The 20,366-nt window shown below is 47.6% G+C and overlaps 1 protein-coding gene across 12 annotated transcripts in view; it reads right to left on the bottom strand.

Moving 5' to 3' along the window:
• Positions 1 to 20,366, bottom strand: part of ZDHHC3 (zinc finger DHHC-type palmitoyltransferase 3) — a 57,759-nt gene that overhangs the window by 17,549 nt on the left and 19,844 nt on the right. For 6 of the 12 annotated variants that reach the window (XM_023620585.2, XM_070237848.1, XM_023620586.2 and 3 more), the window contains exons 3-6: positions 9,344 to 9,468; positions 1,835 to 1,931; positions 1,068 to 1,149; positions 865 to 960 (exon numbers count right to left, since the gene is read on the bottom strand). In XM_023620585.2, coding sequence (XP_023476353.1) covers positions 865 to 960; positions 1,068 to 1,149; positions 1,835 to 1,931; positions 9,344 to 9,468 — 400 coding nt within the window. The remainder of the gene's footprint in view (positions 1 to 864; positions 961 to 1,067; positions 1,150 to 1,834; positions 1,932 to 9,343; positions 9,469 to 20,366) is intronic. The other 6 variants (XM_023620588.2, XM_070237854.1, XM_070237856.1 and 3 more) reach the window with 1 other exon arrangement.

Genomic DNA, 20,366 nt, shown 5'->3' with positions numbered 1-20,366 from the left:
GCCACCTAGTCTATGGTATTTTGTTATGGCAGCTCAAGCTGACTAATACGCATGGGGTTTTCTTCCCCTAGGTGAGGTCAAGCCAGACAGCGCAGGGGGCAGAGCTAGCAGAGTAGGAGGGGGCAGATGCAAGCTATGAACAGAGGCAGGGAAAGCCTCTTCATATTTGGTTGGGAGCTAAAGATAATGTCCTTTTCACAGCCTCACAAGTTCTGGGGAATAATAATAGCAGGAAAATGTCCAAGACATCAGTAAGTAAAGGGAGAGCAAAACTTCTAAAAGATGATGAAATGAAAAAGGGGACCCATCAAGGGAAAAACAGTGGATATACAATGTCCCTGATCAAGATGTTTGTCTCACAGATGGTATGTGTGAAAGATCTGGCCCAGCAAGTGGCCTCTCTTCATTCCTCCAGCTTCATTTTAAAAAACACTTACTTCTTATTTTTATTCTTTAAAATTTTATTTATTTTTTTCAGCATCCATTGTTTTCCCCTCAGGATTTATGCAATCTTCTGGTTGGAGTTGCCTCCTCAGCATTTGTACATTTAAATAGGATGATTCTAAAGCAGAAAGAATTTGTCTACAATCTTAATGTAAATTGGTGATTAAGTAGTTAAAAAACAACAAATTAACACAAAAACACAAGAAACAAATTAACAAAAAACCTCCATGTCCTAGCAAGAAAGTTAAAAATGGATTTCTGCAAGATTGGAATAAAATGACCTTTAATTAGAGTACCTTGTTTAAAGACATGGAAACAAGTCTCCTGGCACAGTGCCCGCTCCTGGCACCTGCCTCTGTGCTGGGGCCTGCATTTTCCCTGGGCACGGAGGCTAGAGGGTCTGTCCAGCTACTACTTTACCTGTGGAACTGACTTTAAGGGGTGGCTTTTTTTCCTGAAGAGAGATTCGGGCCTCTGCTGTTTCTTTCCTGGTCAGTCGATAGCCTTGCAGGAGATCTAATAAAATGAGGTTGGCCCCTGGCACGATGATGGAAAAAAGCCCGCCTCCACTCAGGTCACACCCGCTCCCCGGAGCAAGGAGGGAAGCCCTGGCACATACTCACTTGTCCAGTCTTCTTCAAAGCAATGCAGGAAGTGGAATCCCACCATGATGAGCGCGTGCAAGGAAATGAGAGCTATGTACATCTGAAACAGGAAAGCAGTGCAGACACCATTGTGGTGAGGTCCTTCCAACTGTGCAGGCTCCCAGGACATGGACGCTCAGAACCTCCCACTCAGGAACACTTAGTTAGGCTGAGGAGTGACCAGGAGAGGGCCAGAGAGGCATCTGGTGGTTTCCCCACTGGTTCCCCTGCCCCCAGCCCTGGGTCTGAGGTGAGCAGCCGTTCACTGTGAGCGTGTGGAGCAAGAACAGAAACAAGCGCCCGTCACCAGGCGTGACCTGGGCTGCAGGTGGGGTGGGCTGCCCTGGGGAGCTCCAAGCCTGCTGCTTCTCCTCACTCGAAAAGCCAGGGTGCTGACTGCCAACGGTCCCCCCAGCCCTCACACTAAACATACCCCACCTACCTGCAGCCGAGGGTGGGTTTGCAGCTATCCCGAAAACTACCTTCTTTAGCTACTTAGATTGGACACTCGGGATAGGAGCCCAGAACACAGGCCTTGCTTACAGCTAATCACCTTGAACCCACTTCTAAATGCTCCAGTGAAGGGCTCAGGAGCAGGCACTTGTTGACCAAGGTGAACTTTGGCAGAAAGGTGGACGTCTACATGGCCAGGCAGTATTCTGAACACTGAGTGTTAAGAATTTTCGAGGGAACAAAGCACTCCATCGCTTCATGGAGCGTGGGGCAGAATTCGGAAGCTGACTTACTGTAAACAGGACGAAGTACTTCTGGTTGTTCTCGCCAACACAGTTATTGACCCAGGGACAGTGGTGATCCATCTTCCGAATGCACCGCTTACAAACACTGAAAAAGCCCACGAGGCAGACCTTCAGGGGTGCTGGTGGCAGGAGGGCCCGAGAGGAACACAGAACCCATGCTCCAGCTCCGCTCTTCAGAAATGGCCTCCTCGGGCACTGCCCAGGGTTTTGCTAGGTGTGTGTTGCAAGGGGCTTGGAAAGCAGGGTCAGCACCCCCAGGGTCACAGTCATTCCAAACAGGAGGACACTCATTCACCTCCATGGCCTCTTGTCTTGCTTAACATAAAAATAGATGGAACTGACATGGCTGAGAAACAGGCTACACTCCTGAGGTAACACTGAGCTGAGAATCTGGTTTACTGAGAGGACAGAATGAAGAAGCAGTTTGAAAAACGTGACAGGACGAGAGGAGATACAGAAAACAGCTGCTCCTAATTTCCCCAAAAGACCAAAAATCTGGCTCTGGGTGGAACTTCTGCCAAAGCACTGCCTTGTGTTACCAGGGAGGGTGTGGCTGACGGAAGAGAGCGCTAGAAGAGTCGAGAGCTGGCCAAGTGCAGGAGGTCTCAGGCTGGCAGGGAGCCCCCTGCAAGGACCTCCTAGCTCTAAGATAATATCCACTCAACCAAGGTCATTTGAGCTTAAGGTTGATCAGAAATCTCATTAATTTGCAAATTACTAACTTGTTATTGGGGTCATTTTTGGACTGAGATTGTTTCAGGCTTACTTGATAGCAAACACCCTCCCTACCCCTTTGCCAAGCAATAATCTGAATCAAGAGTCCAAGGCTAATGGGGGCTGGAAAGCAACTACGTTCCAAAGCTCAAGTTTAGAAAGACCCATTTGCCAATAGATGGGCTCATCAAAAATTGTTTCTTTTTCAATTCGTTAACATTTATTTTAGGGGCACTATTTGTTCACAATGGTTTGAAATACTATAAATATAAGCTTGGGAAAAATACAATTAGATTTCTCTTTTGAAAGTTCCTTAGTTCACACCAGCTTTCTTTCCACTAGTTTCATACTAACTTTCCTCAGGTCTTGATCAAGTGCACATGGGCTACGGTGGTGGGCCCTGCAGGAATGGTTGGGGTCAGGGCCCTGCTGACAGGAGAAGGGCTACATCAGTTCACATCACGGTGCTTGCTGAGCTCTGGGTGACCGGCTGACGGGGAGGGAAAGCGAGGGGGGAGCTCTTCTGGGTGAGGAGGTGAGCTGCTCCCCAGACTCCAGGCCAGGAACACAGATCACTCTGAAGGAGGGCTCCATGGCAAGGCCACAGCGACTCTAGGCTGCAGGGCTCACCCACATCCCAGGAGGAAGCGTGGCCTTTCCTCAGCATGGCATGAGCTTTGGCGGTGGAAGGCAGACCTGGGGCTGCTGAGCTACCCCGCTCAGACTAGCTAAACTTCAAGTTGCAGGTTCCCATCCATAGGAAGTACTGTCATAAGGAAAAGGTGACAGCAGATACGGAGCCTGGCTCAGACCAGTGCTGGAGTCACACTTGTCTCCGCCCTTGCTCTTTTCCACAACTTTAAAGGGCCTTGCTAACACAGGCATGTTGGGAATGGGCACATCTCAGAGATGCTAGCCCAGCTCTAGAATCTCCCTGGGGGCCAGGAGGGCAGGGTAAGGAAGGGAGGCATGAAAGGGACATGGGGGGAAATAAAGAGAAACTCAGGTACCAGCAACTCCATTACCTTGTCTCTAGCTCTCTTTCTGTTTCTATGTGTGTTACCAATTTAAAACATACCTATGAATATGCATAATATATATTTTAATTGGTAACACTTGTTCCCAGTACACAATCATAAAAGTTCAGAGAAGACAGTGAAGAGTGAGCTGCTCCCTGCATCCCAGCCACCAGGCCCCACATTCCCTCCATGGAGCCACCTCCTACAGTCCATTTCTTGCATGTCCTTCTCAAGACAATCAGCGCTGGGGTTTCTTAATTCCCTCCCTGTCTGGGGACAAAATTCCAGAGGGTAACTACCTCCCTGATCCAGGCTCTTGAGTAGTTTCTCTTCCGTCTGCACTTATTTCTAAAAGGGGTTTCAAGTGGGTGCTCAGAGGCAGTGTTTGCTCGGCAACAGAGAGGTACCAAGCGGCCTGACATCCTCGGAAAGCTGTCCAAGAGTTTAAACAAGCTCTCACAGGAAATCCATCCTTTGCTCTCCTCCCAGCCTCTCGGAAGACACCAGGGCTGAACCCCGGGAAGCTGGATCTCACAATGGGCTAAGTCTCACTGGGCCACACAATTAGAAAACTACTCATCCTTCAAGGGGCAGGCAGAGTGAGGACAGCCCACTGGGAGCTGCAAAGAATGGTCCAGAGTGCTGGTCTCTGAGTTTCCTGTTTTCAAAGACAGGAAATGCCAAGATGGCACCTCTCCCTCTGGCTTATAGGGTTGTTCAACAGCAGGCTCCTGGGCCAGGTGGGCACGTGGATGGGGGAGGACCATCCATGCTTGGGGCTGGAGGCCTGCTCAGAGGCTGACTCATCCACAGCTACAATGAATGAATGGCTCTGGGGCTGAGGCCAGGAGAGTACCAGGGGAAGACCTAGAGGTGGGTCCTCGAGGGGGTCAGTGAAGGACACTCCAGGCCCAGGGTGGTAACTGCCCACACCCTGCCCAGCTGGTTCACCTCAGGTACCATCTGTCATGAAAAGGAAGAAAAAAGATGGGCCTCCTCCCACAACCCCCAACACCCGACTGAGAATCAGTCACTTCAGAGCCAGCCTTCTTCCCAGCCCCTACTGCATGGTGGGCAGGGGGCTCAGTGGTCCCCTCCCCAGACACAGCAGCCAAGGCAGGCTCCCAGAGCGCCCTTTTTCCACTCTTGCTCCCTGGCAAAATACACCTTCCTCTCCGAGGCACCTCCTTGCTCACTTTCCTCACCTGTCCATCAGCCTTCTCCTTGCACTCGTCTCTAGCACCAATTCCAGTGTCTCGTGTGTGAGACACTGCAGGCTGGTGAGCTCCTGGGGTATAGGCACCAAATGCCAGGCAACATGCTCTTTTTTTTTTTTTAAAGATTTTATTTTTTTTCCTTTTTCTCCCCAAAGCCTCCCGATACATAGCTGTATATTCTTTGTTGTGGGTCCTTCTAGTTGTGGCATGTGGGAAGCTGCCTCAGCGTGGTTTGATGAGCAATGCCATGTCCGCGCCCAGGATTCGAACCAACGAAACACTGGGCTGCCTGCAGCAGAGCACGCGAACTTAACCACTTGGCCATGGGGCCAGCCCCAAGCAACATGTTCTAAGCATGCAATAACAGCCACTGAAAAGACCAAACATCTTAAATGGAAGTATTTTTTGGTTTCCCTGCCTTCAAGGTTTCCCAGGCCCCTTCTATGGTTTTTTGGGGGGTTTTTTTTGTTTGTTTTTTTTGAGAGGAAGATTGGCCCTGAGCTAACATCTGTTGCCAATCTTCCTCTTTTTGCTTGAGGAATATGGCTCCTGAGCTAACATCCGTGCCAATCTTCCTCTACTTTGTATATGGGACGCTGCCACAGCATGGCTTGATGAGCGGTGTGTAGGTCTGCACCCGGGAACCTGTGAACCCCAGGCTGCCAAAGTGGAGTGCATGAACTTAACCACTACACCACTGGGCCGGCTCCCCCTTCTATGTTTTAAGTCATTGTTTTACAAGAGGGTGGATGCTTCTCCTCCCCTCTTTCTCCAGGTTCCCTACCATCTTTCGGGCCCCAAAGCACTTCCTTCAAAAGCTTGATATAGCCTGACAAGCTCATCGGCTCACGTGCATTCAGGTTCTTTTGCACTTATGTGTTCCCTCTCCAGGGAGGTCCGAGGGCCTTTCCTTGGTACTCAGCCCCAGAGGAGCTGGCTGAGGTCCTCTTGCCCACCCTGGGCAATGGCTCTCCATGGAAACATAGCCATGTCCATGAGGGCCCTGTGCCTCTCCCTACAGCAAGACTTACCGAACGGTGTTATGGTGGATAAGTGCATCTGTCCTGCCTGGGCAGGAGGTCCCTGGATCGGGGCCATGTCTAACCCACCACTACAACCCAGAGCCAAGCCCAGAACCCCAGTTAGCGAGGGTCGGCTGAGTGAAGGCTCTGACGGGACAGATGGGGAAAGAGGCGGCCTAGGAAATGGGCTCCACCTCATCAGACTGGGATGCCCCAGGAGGGAAAGAGAAAAGAAAATAGCAAGAAGGTACCAAGTGCACCATGCTCTATGTATAGGTTTTCATCTCATCTCACTGGCTATGAATAAAATTATAAGCAAAAAAGGCACCTACCACATTTTAGCCCCAGCTCAGAAACGATCAGGGTACGGCAGCGCAGTGTGATGGAAAGAACTCTGCTCTCAGATCCCCGCTTTGGGCTCTGGGCAAAGAAACTTAGCTTCTCTAAACCACCCTCTGCAGAATTAGCCCTGATCTCTCTCAAGGTTAGAGATAAAGTAGATGAAATGCTTTCAAAACAACACTAGTGCTATATAAATTTTGTCAGTAATCCTAACCAAGAGAAAGACAAAAGAAGAACCTGGCAGGGGCCTAAGCAGTCCATGACTGTCTCAGTCTTAGCATGTGTGTGTTTGTGGGGGGTGGGGAGGACTGTGAGATTTTGCCAGGGTCAGAGGTCTCCATCTCCTTGCGCAAGAAGAACCTAACGCATAAGCCTAATACCTTGCCTGTCCACATTAGCATAAATGGTTCCCCCCACAGCATTTCCACATGCTTCTATGGTCCTCATGAAGAGGAGGTTCAACACCAGGGTGAAAGCAGCCTGGGGTTCCAGAGTGCCTCTCCTTGGAAGGGAGACCCAGCCACATACCACCATGCTGGGAGGAACACCCATAGGTCCAAGGTGTGGGAGTATCTGGGGTACCCAGCAGGGCTCAGGGAATGGAGATGCTTTTAAATTCCATGGGCTCTACTGGGAAGAGGGGAACACACACATGCGTCTACACGTGTACCTTTGCCTGAGCAGGCAAGACCAGCACTAACTTCCTCTAACGAGGTAGCAGGCCTCTCATCTCAATCAGTCACAAACCCAGCTCTGTCTGGTGTGCTGGGGGTTCTGCTTATGGAAAACTGTGAGTCTCCAGACGGCTTGGGCCACTGCGAGCTGTCACAAAGGAGCAGTTGTCAGCACACATTTCCTGAGGCAGGAACAGGCACCCTCACTCGAGTTCATCTGAATCAGCAGCTCTTGTTTTGCTCAAGCTGATTTGTTTACTAGCACTCAAGAATACCTCCCTCGGATCATCCTGGGGAGAGAGGCGAGGAGGAGGCGGTGAGGAAAATGCCATGCAGTGGAGGCAGCGGAGGACTCAGGCAGGAAAGAGAAAAGAACCACTGTGGTCACTCGAAAGTTCTTTGCTGAAGTTCACACCTCCCTGTTTCTGGTCCAGCCTGTTTAACCCAGCACACCCCCAGCACTCACACATTCCTCTGTTAACAAACGGCTTCCACTCATTGAACTAGGTGACTCCGTCATTCATATTTAGCCCTCACAACAGGTTAGGGAGGAGCAGCACTTTTTATGGAGGAGAAAGCTGAGGCTCACAAGGTCCCACAGTAGGATGGGGACAGTGCTGGACTTCCAACGCTGACTTCTCCAAATTCAAGGCTGGAGCTTGCTTCACCACACTGGGCTGCCCTGAGGAGCCACGTAAGCAAGCTGGGCCTTTTCACCAGGGTGATGCTTAGAAAACAGCTGGTCTCCTGAGCCTCAGGGTAGCAGGAAAAGACTAGACTGCTGCCTCCATCTCAGGCACAGGAAGCAAGCCTTGAAATTAGCTTCTAACACAGATCTCAGAAGCAAGCTGACCCAGAGACAGAAAACTCCACAGGAGACAGCTATTACCAAAGGCCCCTGCCCAAGCTCCTCAGCCCTCACCCTCAGTTGTGGAGGTCTTCAGATCTCTCTCTCTCAGACAGACAGGAAAACATACATACGATTACCTCAGTTTTTCACGAGCCATCTCCTAACTGGAGTTCTAGTGGAAAGCGCTGTGGACTTGGAGTCAGAACCAGTGGGATCCAATCCTGTCTCCGGGACTCACCAGCTCTGTGATCTCAGAGCAGTCACTTAACCCCTTCGAGCCTTAATCCCTCATGTAGGGAGTCATTCCTATAGCAATACCTATCTCTGGGGGTGGCCATGAGGGTGAAAATGAGATGACTGATGATGAGACAGGGTGGGCTGAGGTGCCTGGGACTGACTTAGGAGCTGACAATGGGATCTGCTCTCCTCTGAGAGGTAGACAGTGAGGCCCACACAGAAATGCCACCTTTCGGGGGCTTGGCTCTCTCACAAAACCCAAATGTTCCCACAGCCTGAGACTGACAAGGATGACCTCCTGACATCAGGAGCCAGTTCATTCCTCCACAATCTCTCCCCACCCCAAACACACACCAGTATGAAAAAGGGACCAAGTGACATGTTTGTATTCCTGTAACTGAGCATTTAAAAGTCTTTTGTAATAATAAAGCACAATTTTTAGCTAGATGTTTTCTTGTTGAGAAGACTCAAAACAAGAAAGAAATCTGAAAACCAAAAGGGAGAAATCATCACAGATAAGATGGGGAAATGGCTTTTTTTTTTTTTTTTTTTTTAAAGATTTTATTTTTTCCTTTTTCTCCCCAAAGCCCCCCCCCGGGTACATAGTTGTATATTCTTCGTTGTGGGTCCTTCTAGTTGTGGTATGTGGGACGCCGCCTCAGCGTGGTTTGATGAGCAGTGTCATGTCCGCGCCCAGGATTCGAACCAACGAAACACTGGGCCGCCTGCAGCGGAGCGCGCGAACTTAACCACTCGGCCACGGGGCCAGCCCCGGGAAATGGCTTTTTTTGGCTGAATTTTATAAGTGTCACAACCTCTAGAGGTTTTGTTTTGAAGAAAAGCATTCATTCGAGAACAACTCCTTCATGTCCCCATAAAATTTAAGTGAATAGGGCCCACCTCTTAATTGGGTTAAGTACTAGACATTCATAGAATGATTTTCTAAAGCTTTGTCTCATGTGCCTTTAATAAAGTAACAAAGCTATGAGGTGGGAAGACCAGGAATCCTCTCAATTTTACAGTTATGGAAACAAAGGAAAGACAGTCAAGGTCCTATGTCAGGTGTAGCAGAGCCAAGTTTTGGGATGGGTGTCCTGAGCCCAAACCAAATGCCCTTTTCCAATCTAGTGAGCTCATGGGAATTGGGAGGGAGAGACAGCAGTCACTCAGTGCCTAGAAGAGGGGACGTTCAGAAGTCCTGTTGCTGATGGCACCCATGGGTAAAGTGGGTAAGTATGTAGGGGTGAGGAGGTGAGCCCAGGGGCATGTAAGTACCTGCAGTGGTGGGCTCAGTCGGGCACCTGTGGGTGAGTGGGTGAGTGTGTGTGTGTGAGGAGGCAAGCCTGGTGGGTGCACATACCTGCAGAGGTGGGGGGTGGGGGAGTGTGGGGGGTGAGGAGGCGAGCCCAGGGGTGCGTGTACCTGCAGTGGTGGGCACGGTCGGGCTTGATGCTGCAGCACTTGGGACACTTGTACACCACCTGTCCAGGCTTCAGCTGTAAACTCTCGATGAACTCTTTAGTGGCATTTCCTTTGGGCACTGCCCCCTGGAATAAAGAGGAAAGGCATCAGGGTTGGGCTGGGGGTTCCAACCATTCTGACATTCCATGGTGGAGACAGTCATTTGAAAGCAGCAATTACACACACAGGGACAGAACGTTTTCATCCTAACAACATGTGAACTCTGTTCAGAATTATGCCAACATCAAGGAACATTTACTGACAAAGAACTTTCCTAAGGAAGAGTGATTGATTTTCTACACTGATGATTTTCTATTTTCATTTTACTAAAATTGTTTTTATTGAATCCATTCTTTCCTATGTAAATATTACAGTGAGGATGTGACTCACCAACTGCTTTTTAAATTTCCCAGTAACAGCTTCGGCCTTTGCGAATTTTCATTGGTAAGCTTTACATCTAACAGTCCGGTTTTCCCAGATCAAAATTTGCAGCTCTGAATTTTACTGGGTTCTGTTTAAATTGGAACAACTTTTATTTTATTTTTTTACCAGGACCATGGTTATGAAAGATTGGTAATCCATATTTAGTTCTTATGAATCCACAAGCAACTGTGAGCCATTGCCCTTGGATATTCAATTTGCTCTCTGACCAGAAGTGCCATTCAATTTGCTATCCCATCCTTTTAGGATGCTTGTGAATACTTTGCATTCTTATTCTGTCCACACTCGTGGTGGAACCAACAGCAGAACCAAAATGCCACCAGAGTCTACTTGGGCTGTGCACCCGTCCAAACAGAAGGAAAACAGGCAGTGTCCAGGCCCAAGCAGGGTCTCAATAACCAATCCTCACCAGGTGCCTACTTGGTGCTCAGCCTGTGCTCCCGCGCTCATTGCTATGGATTCAGGAATTAAACAAGGGCTCTCTCCCAGGGACCTCCTGGTCTTTTGGAGGCTGACAACAATTCTAGTAGAGGGGTTACATGCTGTAGAAGACAGCTGTGATGAGAGAACACAGAGGAGCAGCAGCCAATTAACCAGGGGAACCAGACAAGTGTCAAGAAGTGAGGTTTAAGGGTTGTCCTGAGGAATGCACAGAGGTTTGCGACGTAGACCTGTGGGAGAAAAGGGATTCCGGCCAGAGGAGGGTCATAGCAAAGGCAAAGAGGTGAGAGTGAGCACAGCATAGGGAGACAGTGGGAAGATCAGTATGGTAGAGCCCAGGGCACGCAGTGTCAGCAGGGAGGCCGGACTGATGGGCTGGGTCAGCCTGGGTAGTGCTGAATGCCAGGTCTAAGGGCTGGGGTGGGATTTTTCTTTATAGGCAGCCCAGAGACACTAGGTAACATCAGTGCTTTAGCATGAGAACTCAGTTGCCTGTGCTGTGTGGATCAGATAAGAAGAGGGAGAGATTAAAATCCTAGAGACTAGTTAGAGGTTACTGTTGATGGTCCAGTAAGGAAAAACTGAACTATGAGGATGAAGGAGAAGTGGAGAAGAAATTCAGAGATCTAAACAAAAAGTGTAAGGAACCAAGTTAATATTGCGGTCATGTATTCTTGGTCGTGCACTGGAGTCTACTGTGAAAATACAGATGCCTAGACTCTAGTGCAACACCACTATATAAAAACTGTCAGGGGGTGAGGCCCAGACACCCGTATTTTTAAAAAGCAGGGCTGAGAACTACTGTGCCAGACCAGGAGCTCCATGATTAGGGTCTACCTTGTTCAGCACCAGAGCCCCTAGCCTGGAAAAGATTTATCAGTTACCAGCAAAAGATGAAAGGAGTAGTGCAAGTGAACAGAACAAAAAAGAAGGGAGCCAAGGATGCCACCCTGGGGGACTCCACCAGCTTGTTCCAGCTCCCAAACAAGAACTGGGCCTAGGAATAAATTAAACCCAGGAGATGAAAGACCTATACACTGAAAACTATAAGACATTATTTAAAGAAATGGAAGAAGACATAAAGAAATGGAAAGATCCATGCTCATGGATTGGAACAATAAACATAGTTAAAACGTCCTTATGACCCAAAGCAGTCTACAGATTCAATGCAATCCCAGTCAGAATCCCAATGACATTCTTCATGGAAATAGAACAAAGAATCCTAAAATTTATATGGAACAACAAAAGACCCCAAATAGCCAAAACAATTCTGAGAAAAAAGAACAAAGTTAAAGGTATCACACTCCCTGAATTCAAATTCTACTACAAAGCTATAGTAACCAAAACAGCGTGGTACTGGCACAAAAACAGACACGCATAGATCCATGAAACAGAATTGAGAGCCCAGAAATAAAACCACACATCTATGAACAACTAATCTTTTACAAAGGGGCCAAGATACAGAATGAAGAAAGGAAAGTCTCTTCAATAAATGGTGTTGGGAAAACTAGACAGCTACACGCAAAAGAATGAAAGTAGACCATTATCTTAACCTTACACAAAAATTAACTCAAAATGGATTAAAGACTTGAATGTAAGACCTGAAACTATAAAACCCTTAGTAGCGAATATCGGTAGTATACTCTTTGACACTGGTCTTAGCTGTATCCTGTCTACTCAGGAAAGGGAAACAAAAGAAAAAATAAACAAATGGGACTACATCAGACTAAAAAGCAAAGGAAACCATCAACAAAATGAAAAGATAACCCACCGACTGGGAGGGAATATTTGCAAATCATATATCTGACAAGGGGTTAATCTCCACAATATATAAAGAACTCGTACAACTCAACAACAACAAAATGAACAAGCTGATCAAAAAATGGACAAAGGATATAAACAGACATTTTCCCAAAGATATACAGATGGCCAACAGGCACATGAAAAGATGTTCAACATCACTAATTATTAGGGAAATGCAAATAAAAACTACACTAAGATATCACCTTTACCCATTAAAATAGTTATAATTGACCAGACAAGAAATAACAAGTGTTGGAGAGGATGTGGAGAAAAGGGAATTCTCATACGCTGCTGGTGGGAATGCAAACTGGTGCAGCCACTATGGAAAAGAGTATGGAGATTTCTCAAAAAATTAAAAATAGAAATACCATGTGATCCAGCTATGGTATTTGGGTATTTATGCAAAGAACATGAGATCAACAATTCAAGGAGACTTATGCATGCCTATGTTCATTGCAGCATTATTCACAATAGCCAAGATGCGGAAGCAACTCAAGTGCTCATCAATGGATGACTGGATAAAGAAGACGTGGTACACATACATATATACATACAATGGAATACTACTCAGCCTTAAAAAAAGACAAAGTTGTGCTATTTGAGAGAACTTGCACGGACCTTGAAGGTATTATGCTAAGCAAAATAAGTCAGACAGAAAGACAAATACCATATGATTTCACTCATATGTGGAAGATAAACAAATACTTAAATAAGGAGAAGAGACTGGTGGTTACCAGTGGAGAAGGGGGTGGGAGGAGGGCAAAAGGGATAAAGGGGCACATATGTATGGTGATGGATAAAAGCTAGACTATTAGTAGTGAACACAATGCAGTCTGTACGGAAACTGAAATATAATAATGTATACCTGAAATTTATACAGTTATAAGCCAACATGACCTCAATTAAAAAAAAAAGAACTGGGCCCGACACTGAATCAAGTCACAGTTATGGTAGGGACTCAGGGCCCACCTCTCCTCCCAAGACCCCTATGTTAGGTCTAGGCGACACCAGGCTCCACTCCTTAGTGGGCATCCATTAGATACCACAATCAGAGAAGGTAACACAACATCACAACAACAGAACCCGGGACTGTGCCCAAGTTCCGAAGGGGCCCAGAGCAAGTGACAGTGTGGCTTACTAGGGTGGGCAGGTGGGGATTTCAGAGCTGCCAGAGCACCACTGGTCTCCCCAGAGTGGGGCTGAGGGACTATAACAGGCCAAGTGAGGGGTTCCCAGGGCAGAAAGGATGAGGACTGAGTGTCAGAACCTTTCCTATGAAAGTCTGGTATGGGAAGAGCCACTGAAGAAACAGAAAAAGCTTTAAACGCTGAGAATGCAAAGGAGCTGTGGTTTGGTCTTTTGGTAAGAAAACGACTCACAGAGGATAAAGATTCCAGCTACGGAAACCATAAAGACAAATCAACTAACAACTCTTTCCTGAAAGTCTACCCTGTACCGAGCACTGTGGGGAGTACAAAGAAGGGATGGGAGCCTGGTGGGGCAGACAGGCACACAGACACAGGAAGGAGGCTGAGGACCCAGTAAAAGGCATGGCCACTGGGGCATTAGGAGCTGGGGGAGGCAGCAGGGCTGCGGGTGGGGACCTCAGGAAGGCCAGGAGGCACTTGGGCCCGAAGGGTGAGGATCCTAGTGGATGCAGGCAGAAGGTAGGCACCTGGGGGGAACAGTCCCAGCACCAGCCAGATGGGGGTCTGTACCCAGCCTGTCCAGGAGGTAATGGCTGGAGAATGGCAGCATGTGCAAGGGGGTCTTCCCAGCAGTGAAGAAAAAATCCAGTATTACTGTTCCATCATGGAAAGATTTTCAACTTGTCTCCAAGAGGCCCTGGGGTGCCTCTCTGGCGTCTCCAGGCTGGCATACACTGATAGGCCCTCGTCTCCTGGCCTCTCCTCCTGCCCCAACTCCATCCCTCATGTGGTTCTTTGCTGGGCCTCCAACTTCTCCTCTGCTGACTCCTCTGTTATCACCAGCTCTTTAGTCCTCCCTCTCCTGCCTCGGTGAGGACCTACTCACTCCCGAGATGGGCAGCACTTCACTAACTTATCACTAGGAGCAATGACGCACTTCCGTACTGGTCTGTCTGAGGGTGACCGGCTGACGGCTCCAGAGGGGCAGGAGACAAGGACGAGCGAGAAAATCCAAAGGATCACTCATCCACACAAATGCTCATCTCACTGGTGGAGGCTCAGGATTTCAAGTAGGGTGGTGATGACGTCCCAAGAAGAGACCTCTAAAAACCTGGATCCTGGTACACGGGCACTGTGGGCACCAAGATGCTGTAAACCCCAAGGGACTCAGCATAATGATCACCTCTGTGGTGGTAGGAGGCTGGGTGGCGTGGAATGAAGTGGCAGGTGGAGGGTGTGTATATAAATAGGCTAAAACTCTTTGTAATGCTTTATTTTTGAAGCTAGGGGTGAACACACGGGTGGTCATCACATTATCCTTTATATCCTCCTACTTGTTTGAAGTGTTTCATTGAAAATTTTCCTAATATCATACTCTTAATAAAAAAAAATTTTCCTAAAAGTTCAAAAAAGAAGTATAAAAAATATTCCGGTCTGCAAAATGCAGTCAGATGCCAGGAAAGCCTACGATAGAAATTTTAAAATCAAACAAATTTCTGTAGGCAAGGACTTATATGGTACATATATGCCATTTAGGATATAGTTCTTGACACTAAATATGCCGCAAAAGTACACAGCTCATAACATGGAAAACACCTATGATAGACTGTTAAAGGGAAAAGTAGATTTCCAAACAATATGCAGAATATAAGTCCATTTTGGTAAATATTTTATACATACACATACACAAAGATACACGCAAAAGTATTATTGATTATTTCATGTAGTTGGATCACAGGTAATTTTCATTTTCTTGACTACATTTCTTAAATGTTCTACTAGGAACATGTGGCTTTTGCAATGAGGAAAAAACTCATTAAAAATACAAGCAAAAAAACATACCCCAGGAAGGAGCTATCCTAAATAGGAATACAAGCAACTTTCCTGAAGTTTGTAGCCAAGTTGCTATGACTGTCTCATCTTGAGACATCTGAGGGACCCCCTTGATGCAGCAGTGAAGGGCCAGGGTCTGGAAGTCTTCACACAGGCAAGGCAGGGCCCAGACCACCCGGACGAGTAGATTTTAAAAGGGGCTTAGGAAGGTCACCAGCCCAGGCAGAGAAGAGGGCCCCACAAAAGCTCACAGGGCCTTATTTTTAATTTTCTTCAATGTAAAAAGTAATTGAGTTTGGACAACTGTGTGACCTTTTGTGGATCCCGAAGCCACAAAACTACATCTAGGTCACTACTGTCATGTGTACATGGAAAAAGTACTAAGGAACATCATTTCCCCAAGGAGGTGAAGCAATGGGGCTGAGTTTTCCTAAATGAAGGCCCAGGTCATATTTGTTTTTTTCTAGGTCCAGTTTTTAAGGTCTTAACAATCAGAAGTTGCTCTAAACCCCAGGAGGTTCCACATAAAGGACCACAAGAGGAAACCCCTACACGGCAAAGGGCACTCGGAGCCCTCATTTGGTCTTCTCATTATTGCCTACTATTTCAGACCATCAGAGACAGCACTCAAGAGCTCAGCCTTTCTAAAAGTTTGCCCCTCCAGTGTGACTCCATCTGCGTAAATCTCCTGGAAGGCTCACTCTCATCCAGGCAAGACCACCTGCCCAGTAAGCCCATCTTTCAGAGCCAGAGACCAGCTGGGTCAGCCCGAGACTGAGGAGTCTGTGACACAGGCACTTTCCAGTCTCTGCCTCAGACGTCTTTTTCTTTCTTTCTTTCTTTCTTTCTTTCAAGAATATGCTCTTCTGGGCTTATCTCCACAGATTTCTGAACTTCCAGTTATTAGTTCACAGTGAGGAATTTTGTTCTGTACAATTCTGGACAGGGGCTCGGACGGCCTGCTGAGACATTTCTGCCACTGCTGCCACACTTGCACTACTGAGAAACAGCCCCCTCCACCCCAAACCCCCTGATTCTGATACATCTCACAGATATGCCTTGAAGCTTCCGAATTACTACAGCCTGGCAGACCAAAACTTACTGATGTTTTCCTCATTTCCAAACTAATACTTGTTCAGGATTTAAAAAAACATAGAGAGATCAGGACATTAAAAGGGAAAAACCCATCTGATTCTATACCCCAAAACAAGTACTATTAACATTTTTGAATATATTCTTACAGTCTTTTCTCTTTGCACATAGTAAGCTAAAAACACTTCTAAAAATATACAGATCCATAAAAATGCTTATGTGCTTCTAAGAGATATATTCGGCCCTGTAGTGGAATCTGTTTAAATTTGGGGGAGGGAGGCATAATATGACTCCGTCAACCTTCCCCTCAGTGGCTAGCCCAAACTTCCAGTACCTTCCTCAACCCCTACCCATTTCCTTTTCTATTTCAGAGAAAACTGAGGCTGCCGGGGTAAACCCCCTTCACATTCCTCATCTCCCTCTCCCCCATCCCTGGAGCCACAGGTACCCACTGTCTTGGAGGACTAGGGTCCCTCAGGGACCCATACTGCTACCTCTGAGCTTTGCCTTAGTGTTAGCAGATCCACGCTCTCCCTCCCCTTCATAGCTAAGCTTCTTGAAGTTGTGGGCGTTTGCTGTCTCTCCTTACCTCTCACTTACTTTCTAGTTCACTGCTCTCTGGCACAGGTCAACTCCCTCCCGTGTCTCCACACCAGGGAATCACTCACCAAGTCACTGAGCAACTCCCTGAGGCCAAATCCAAAGGTCGATTCTTCGCCCTCATCTTCCTCAGGTCTGCTCACCGACCACCAGCCCCTCCTCCCCGTCACTCTGTCCTACACTGCTTCACTTCCTCCGGGTCTCCTTCTGCCTCTGGGGCTGTGCCTCGCCCCCTGTCATGGGATCCTGCCCATCCTCGACACCAGTGTTCCTCAGGGTTCCACTGCCAGCCTTCTCCCCTGCTCATCCTGCATTCCCTGGACAGCCTTTCTCTGTCACCACTCAGTGGTAAGGCTCAAATTGCCAGCTCCAAATCAGATCCCTGTTTTGGAGCTGCAGATATCTCCACCTGGCTGTTCAAAAGGCATTAAAACCAAACCCCCAAAACTCAATATGCTAGAACTGAACCCATTACTTTCTCCCCAAACTGTTCCTCCTACTTACCCTTCCCTGGCCCATGGCATATCCATCTACCCTGTCGTCAAGGGTAGAAATCAGTAGTCATCCCCAACTCTTCTAATGCGCTGCCCCGCACCCACACCCACTCCACCAGGTTAATTTGGCCCCAAGTTGTGCCCTGAATCCCATATTCTCCCCTCCATGCTACTCTCAAGGCCTTAGTTCAGCCCCATCATCATGTGCGCCAGATACTAGAGAATCTCCTGGTCTTCTTGCCTCCCGTCTCTCCCCTGCATCCTACAGCCCCACCTCTATCCTTTCTCCCCAGTATTTTCCAGAGTAAACTTTTAAAAATGTGAATCTAATCATGTTCTTCTCCTTGTCTAAAAGCCTTCACTGGCTCCCTAGAGCCTTCACACGGCCCAGAGTCTGAGCTCCTGGGCAGGGTTCATGCAAGGCCACCACAGCCCAGGCCTGTATCACCAATCCAGTGTCACCCCTCTCCCTGGACAGTCCTGCCCTGTGGACTACCTGGAGTTTCCTAAAAGCATTATGCTCTCAAGTCCTCCTCTCGTGCCCTTAGGCACCCCGGATTAGCACCTTCCCTCAGTCTGCCAGGTACCTCCTTGCCGCTTGCACCCAAACCAAAACTCACTCAGAGGTCACCTCCTCTGCCTTCTTCCTAGTGGCCCCAGGCCACACCAAAGGCACAACTCATCACTTGGCCTCTGTGCTACCACAGTTGGTACTTGTCTCATAACAACAATCATTTAATTACACACCAATCTCTCCTACATGACTACAAATTCCTGGAGGACAGAGACAATGTCTTTCAACTTGTAGCCCAGTGAATTGCCCAGGGCTTGGCACGGAGCAAGTATTCAATGAAGCCAAGCTGAAGAATGATGATGATACAACAGACATTTATTGAGTGCTTAGATGCCAGGCACAGTTCCAAGTGCTTTACTGTATTTTGTCAGTTAATTCTGACAAGAAACTCATGAGGTAAAGACTATGCCATTCCTCATTTTATAGATGAGGTAACTAAAGCAGAGAAGTTAAGCAACTTCCCGAGATCATATGACTAACAAGTGGCAGAACCAGGATTCAGACCTAGGCAAGCCAAGTCTAAAACCTATTCCTCTATCAGAAGATGACTTACATATTTATTGGATATTTCTATTAAGTGACTTGAGGAGGCCTTTTTTCTTTTTTTGGTGAGGAAGATTGGCCCTGAGCTAATATCCCTTGCCAATCTTCCTTTTTGCTTGAAGACTGTCACTGAGCTAACATCTGTGCCACTCTTCCTCTATTTTGCATGTGGGATGCTGCCACAGCATGGCTTGATGAGTGGTGCATAGGTCTGTGCCTGGGATCCAAACCTGCAAACTCCAGGCTGCTGAAGAGGAGCACATGAACCCAACCACTATGCCACCAGGCCAGCGCCAAAGAGGCTTTTTTTATTGCTTTGATGCCATATGCCTTCTCCTGTCAACAACTATATTACCATGCTAACATTAAGAGTGAAACAGGCCCAGGATAACAAGGCTGGTTTCAGTAAGTATCCAGGATAATTATGATGATGTAAAAAGGACACAATGGAAAGCAATGGAGACAGGTTCCAAAGAAGCACCAATGACTCTATTTATTTCAAGCAATGAGGGTGAAAACCTGCTTAAATTGTTTCAGGGACCATGGGATCAAGGCTTCTGCACACCTACTGGTCTAGGCAGAAACTCTCCTTCTATTTGCTCTGCCGGAAACAGGGTGATCAGCCCCAGGCCTGTGTCACAAGGCCACCTGTCTCCTGCACGGCAGGTAATGCCCCAATTGGTCACCTTCCTCTCTCTGGAGCTAGAAAGACTTTCCAGTCAGTGTTTATAAGTTACTCAGTGGCACGTATGAGAAGTTGCCTGGCATGAGGGAGAATGCAGCACCCGACTCAAGTGAACCCTGAGGCAAGTCTCCTGACCTGGGAATGTGCTCAGACCTTTGGGCAAGACGGGAGAAGGCCTTCTTGGGCTGCACCCAGCACGCAGCTGCACACTGCAGGAGGGCCCAGTTACATTCCTTCTTTGGGTTTCCACGGGCCCGACATCATGCTGCCATGCTACCGGCCCAAGTAAATAGTTACTGATTCTGTACACAGATGTGCTGAATAAAGTCACCGAGGGAGACTCCAGAGGGGATATCAAATGCATGCTGAAGTGAGTCCCGATATTTCACTGATGAGTTTTGCTGGGTAAAAGTAAATCGGTGGCCTGCAGTGGTCTGAGATAGTCATGTGAGGTCTGTTTATAGCAAGGTGTTCCCAGTGTGGGATTCAATGGGAGGGAGGGGCAGCGGCAGGAAGACAGATGAATTTTCTTTTTCTTAACAATGTGGTTAAATTGAATTGATTTACATTCCTCCTTTTTTCAAATCTCAGGTTTGAGATAATCTACAATGAGGTTAATAAATGATTAGGTCCAAAGAAAGGAGGGGCAAAAAAAAGCTGACCACAGAGTTTACACAATTGCTATCATTGAGTAGTGCTTGGCTTTTGAGCTTCCTGGCAGCCAGGACAAAAAGAAACAAGCTGTGTCTCTCAGCTGTAAGCTTCTTCTGGAAGACAGACATTGTCTCAGATGTAAAATTTAAAGGGAATCCCTCAGGATGCCTGAGGGGGTTCACAGGATGAGGAATTAAAAATGTACTTGTAACTGGGAAAGAAAAGGTGGTAAAACTGGAGGAGGCAGGAAAGGAGAGAAAGGGGTACCAAGATAAGGGTTTTTGAGTCCAGGTTTTCTTCAAGAGGCTGCCTCTTCTGGGCAAGTGGAGCCACTCTAGACCTCTAAACGTCTGAAATGTTTCAGGAACACAGAACGCTCCTTTGATGACATTACACAACCTCAGAGCAGGCAAGAAGAGGTACCCAGAGATCAAACACCAGTCTGACTTGGGCTCCTGCCCACACCCATGCCAGCCCACCTGCCAAGTGAGGCACCTGCCCCTCTGTCCCCTTCCCTCTCTTTACAGGCGTATCCCTTTTATCCCCTTCTCAAAGGGGACTTTCACCTCCGAGGGGGCTGCTTACACATTTCCCTCTTCTGTTTTCTGCGGAGCTTTACTTCTGTGTAGGAGTAAATGTTTGCTAAATGGCCCAGAAAGCTGTGGTGGCTGCAATT

This window comes from Equus caballus, chromosome 16 (assembly GCF_041296265.1).
Source record: "Equus caballus isolate H_3958 breed thoroughbred chromosome 16, TB-T2T, whole genome shotgun sequence".
NCBI lineage: Eukaryota > Metazoa > Chordata > Mammalia > Perissodactyla > Equidae > Equus > Equus caballus.
The sequence above is the reverse complement of the archived record's forward strand: the minus strand, read 5'-3'. Positions and strand labels throughout refer to the sequence as shown.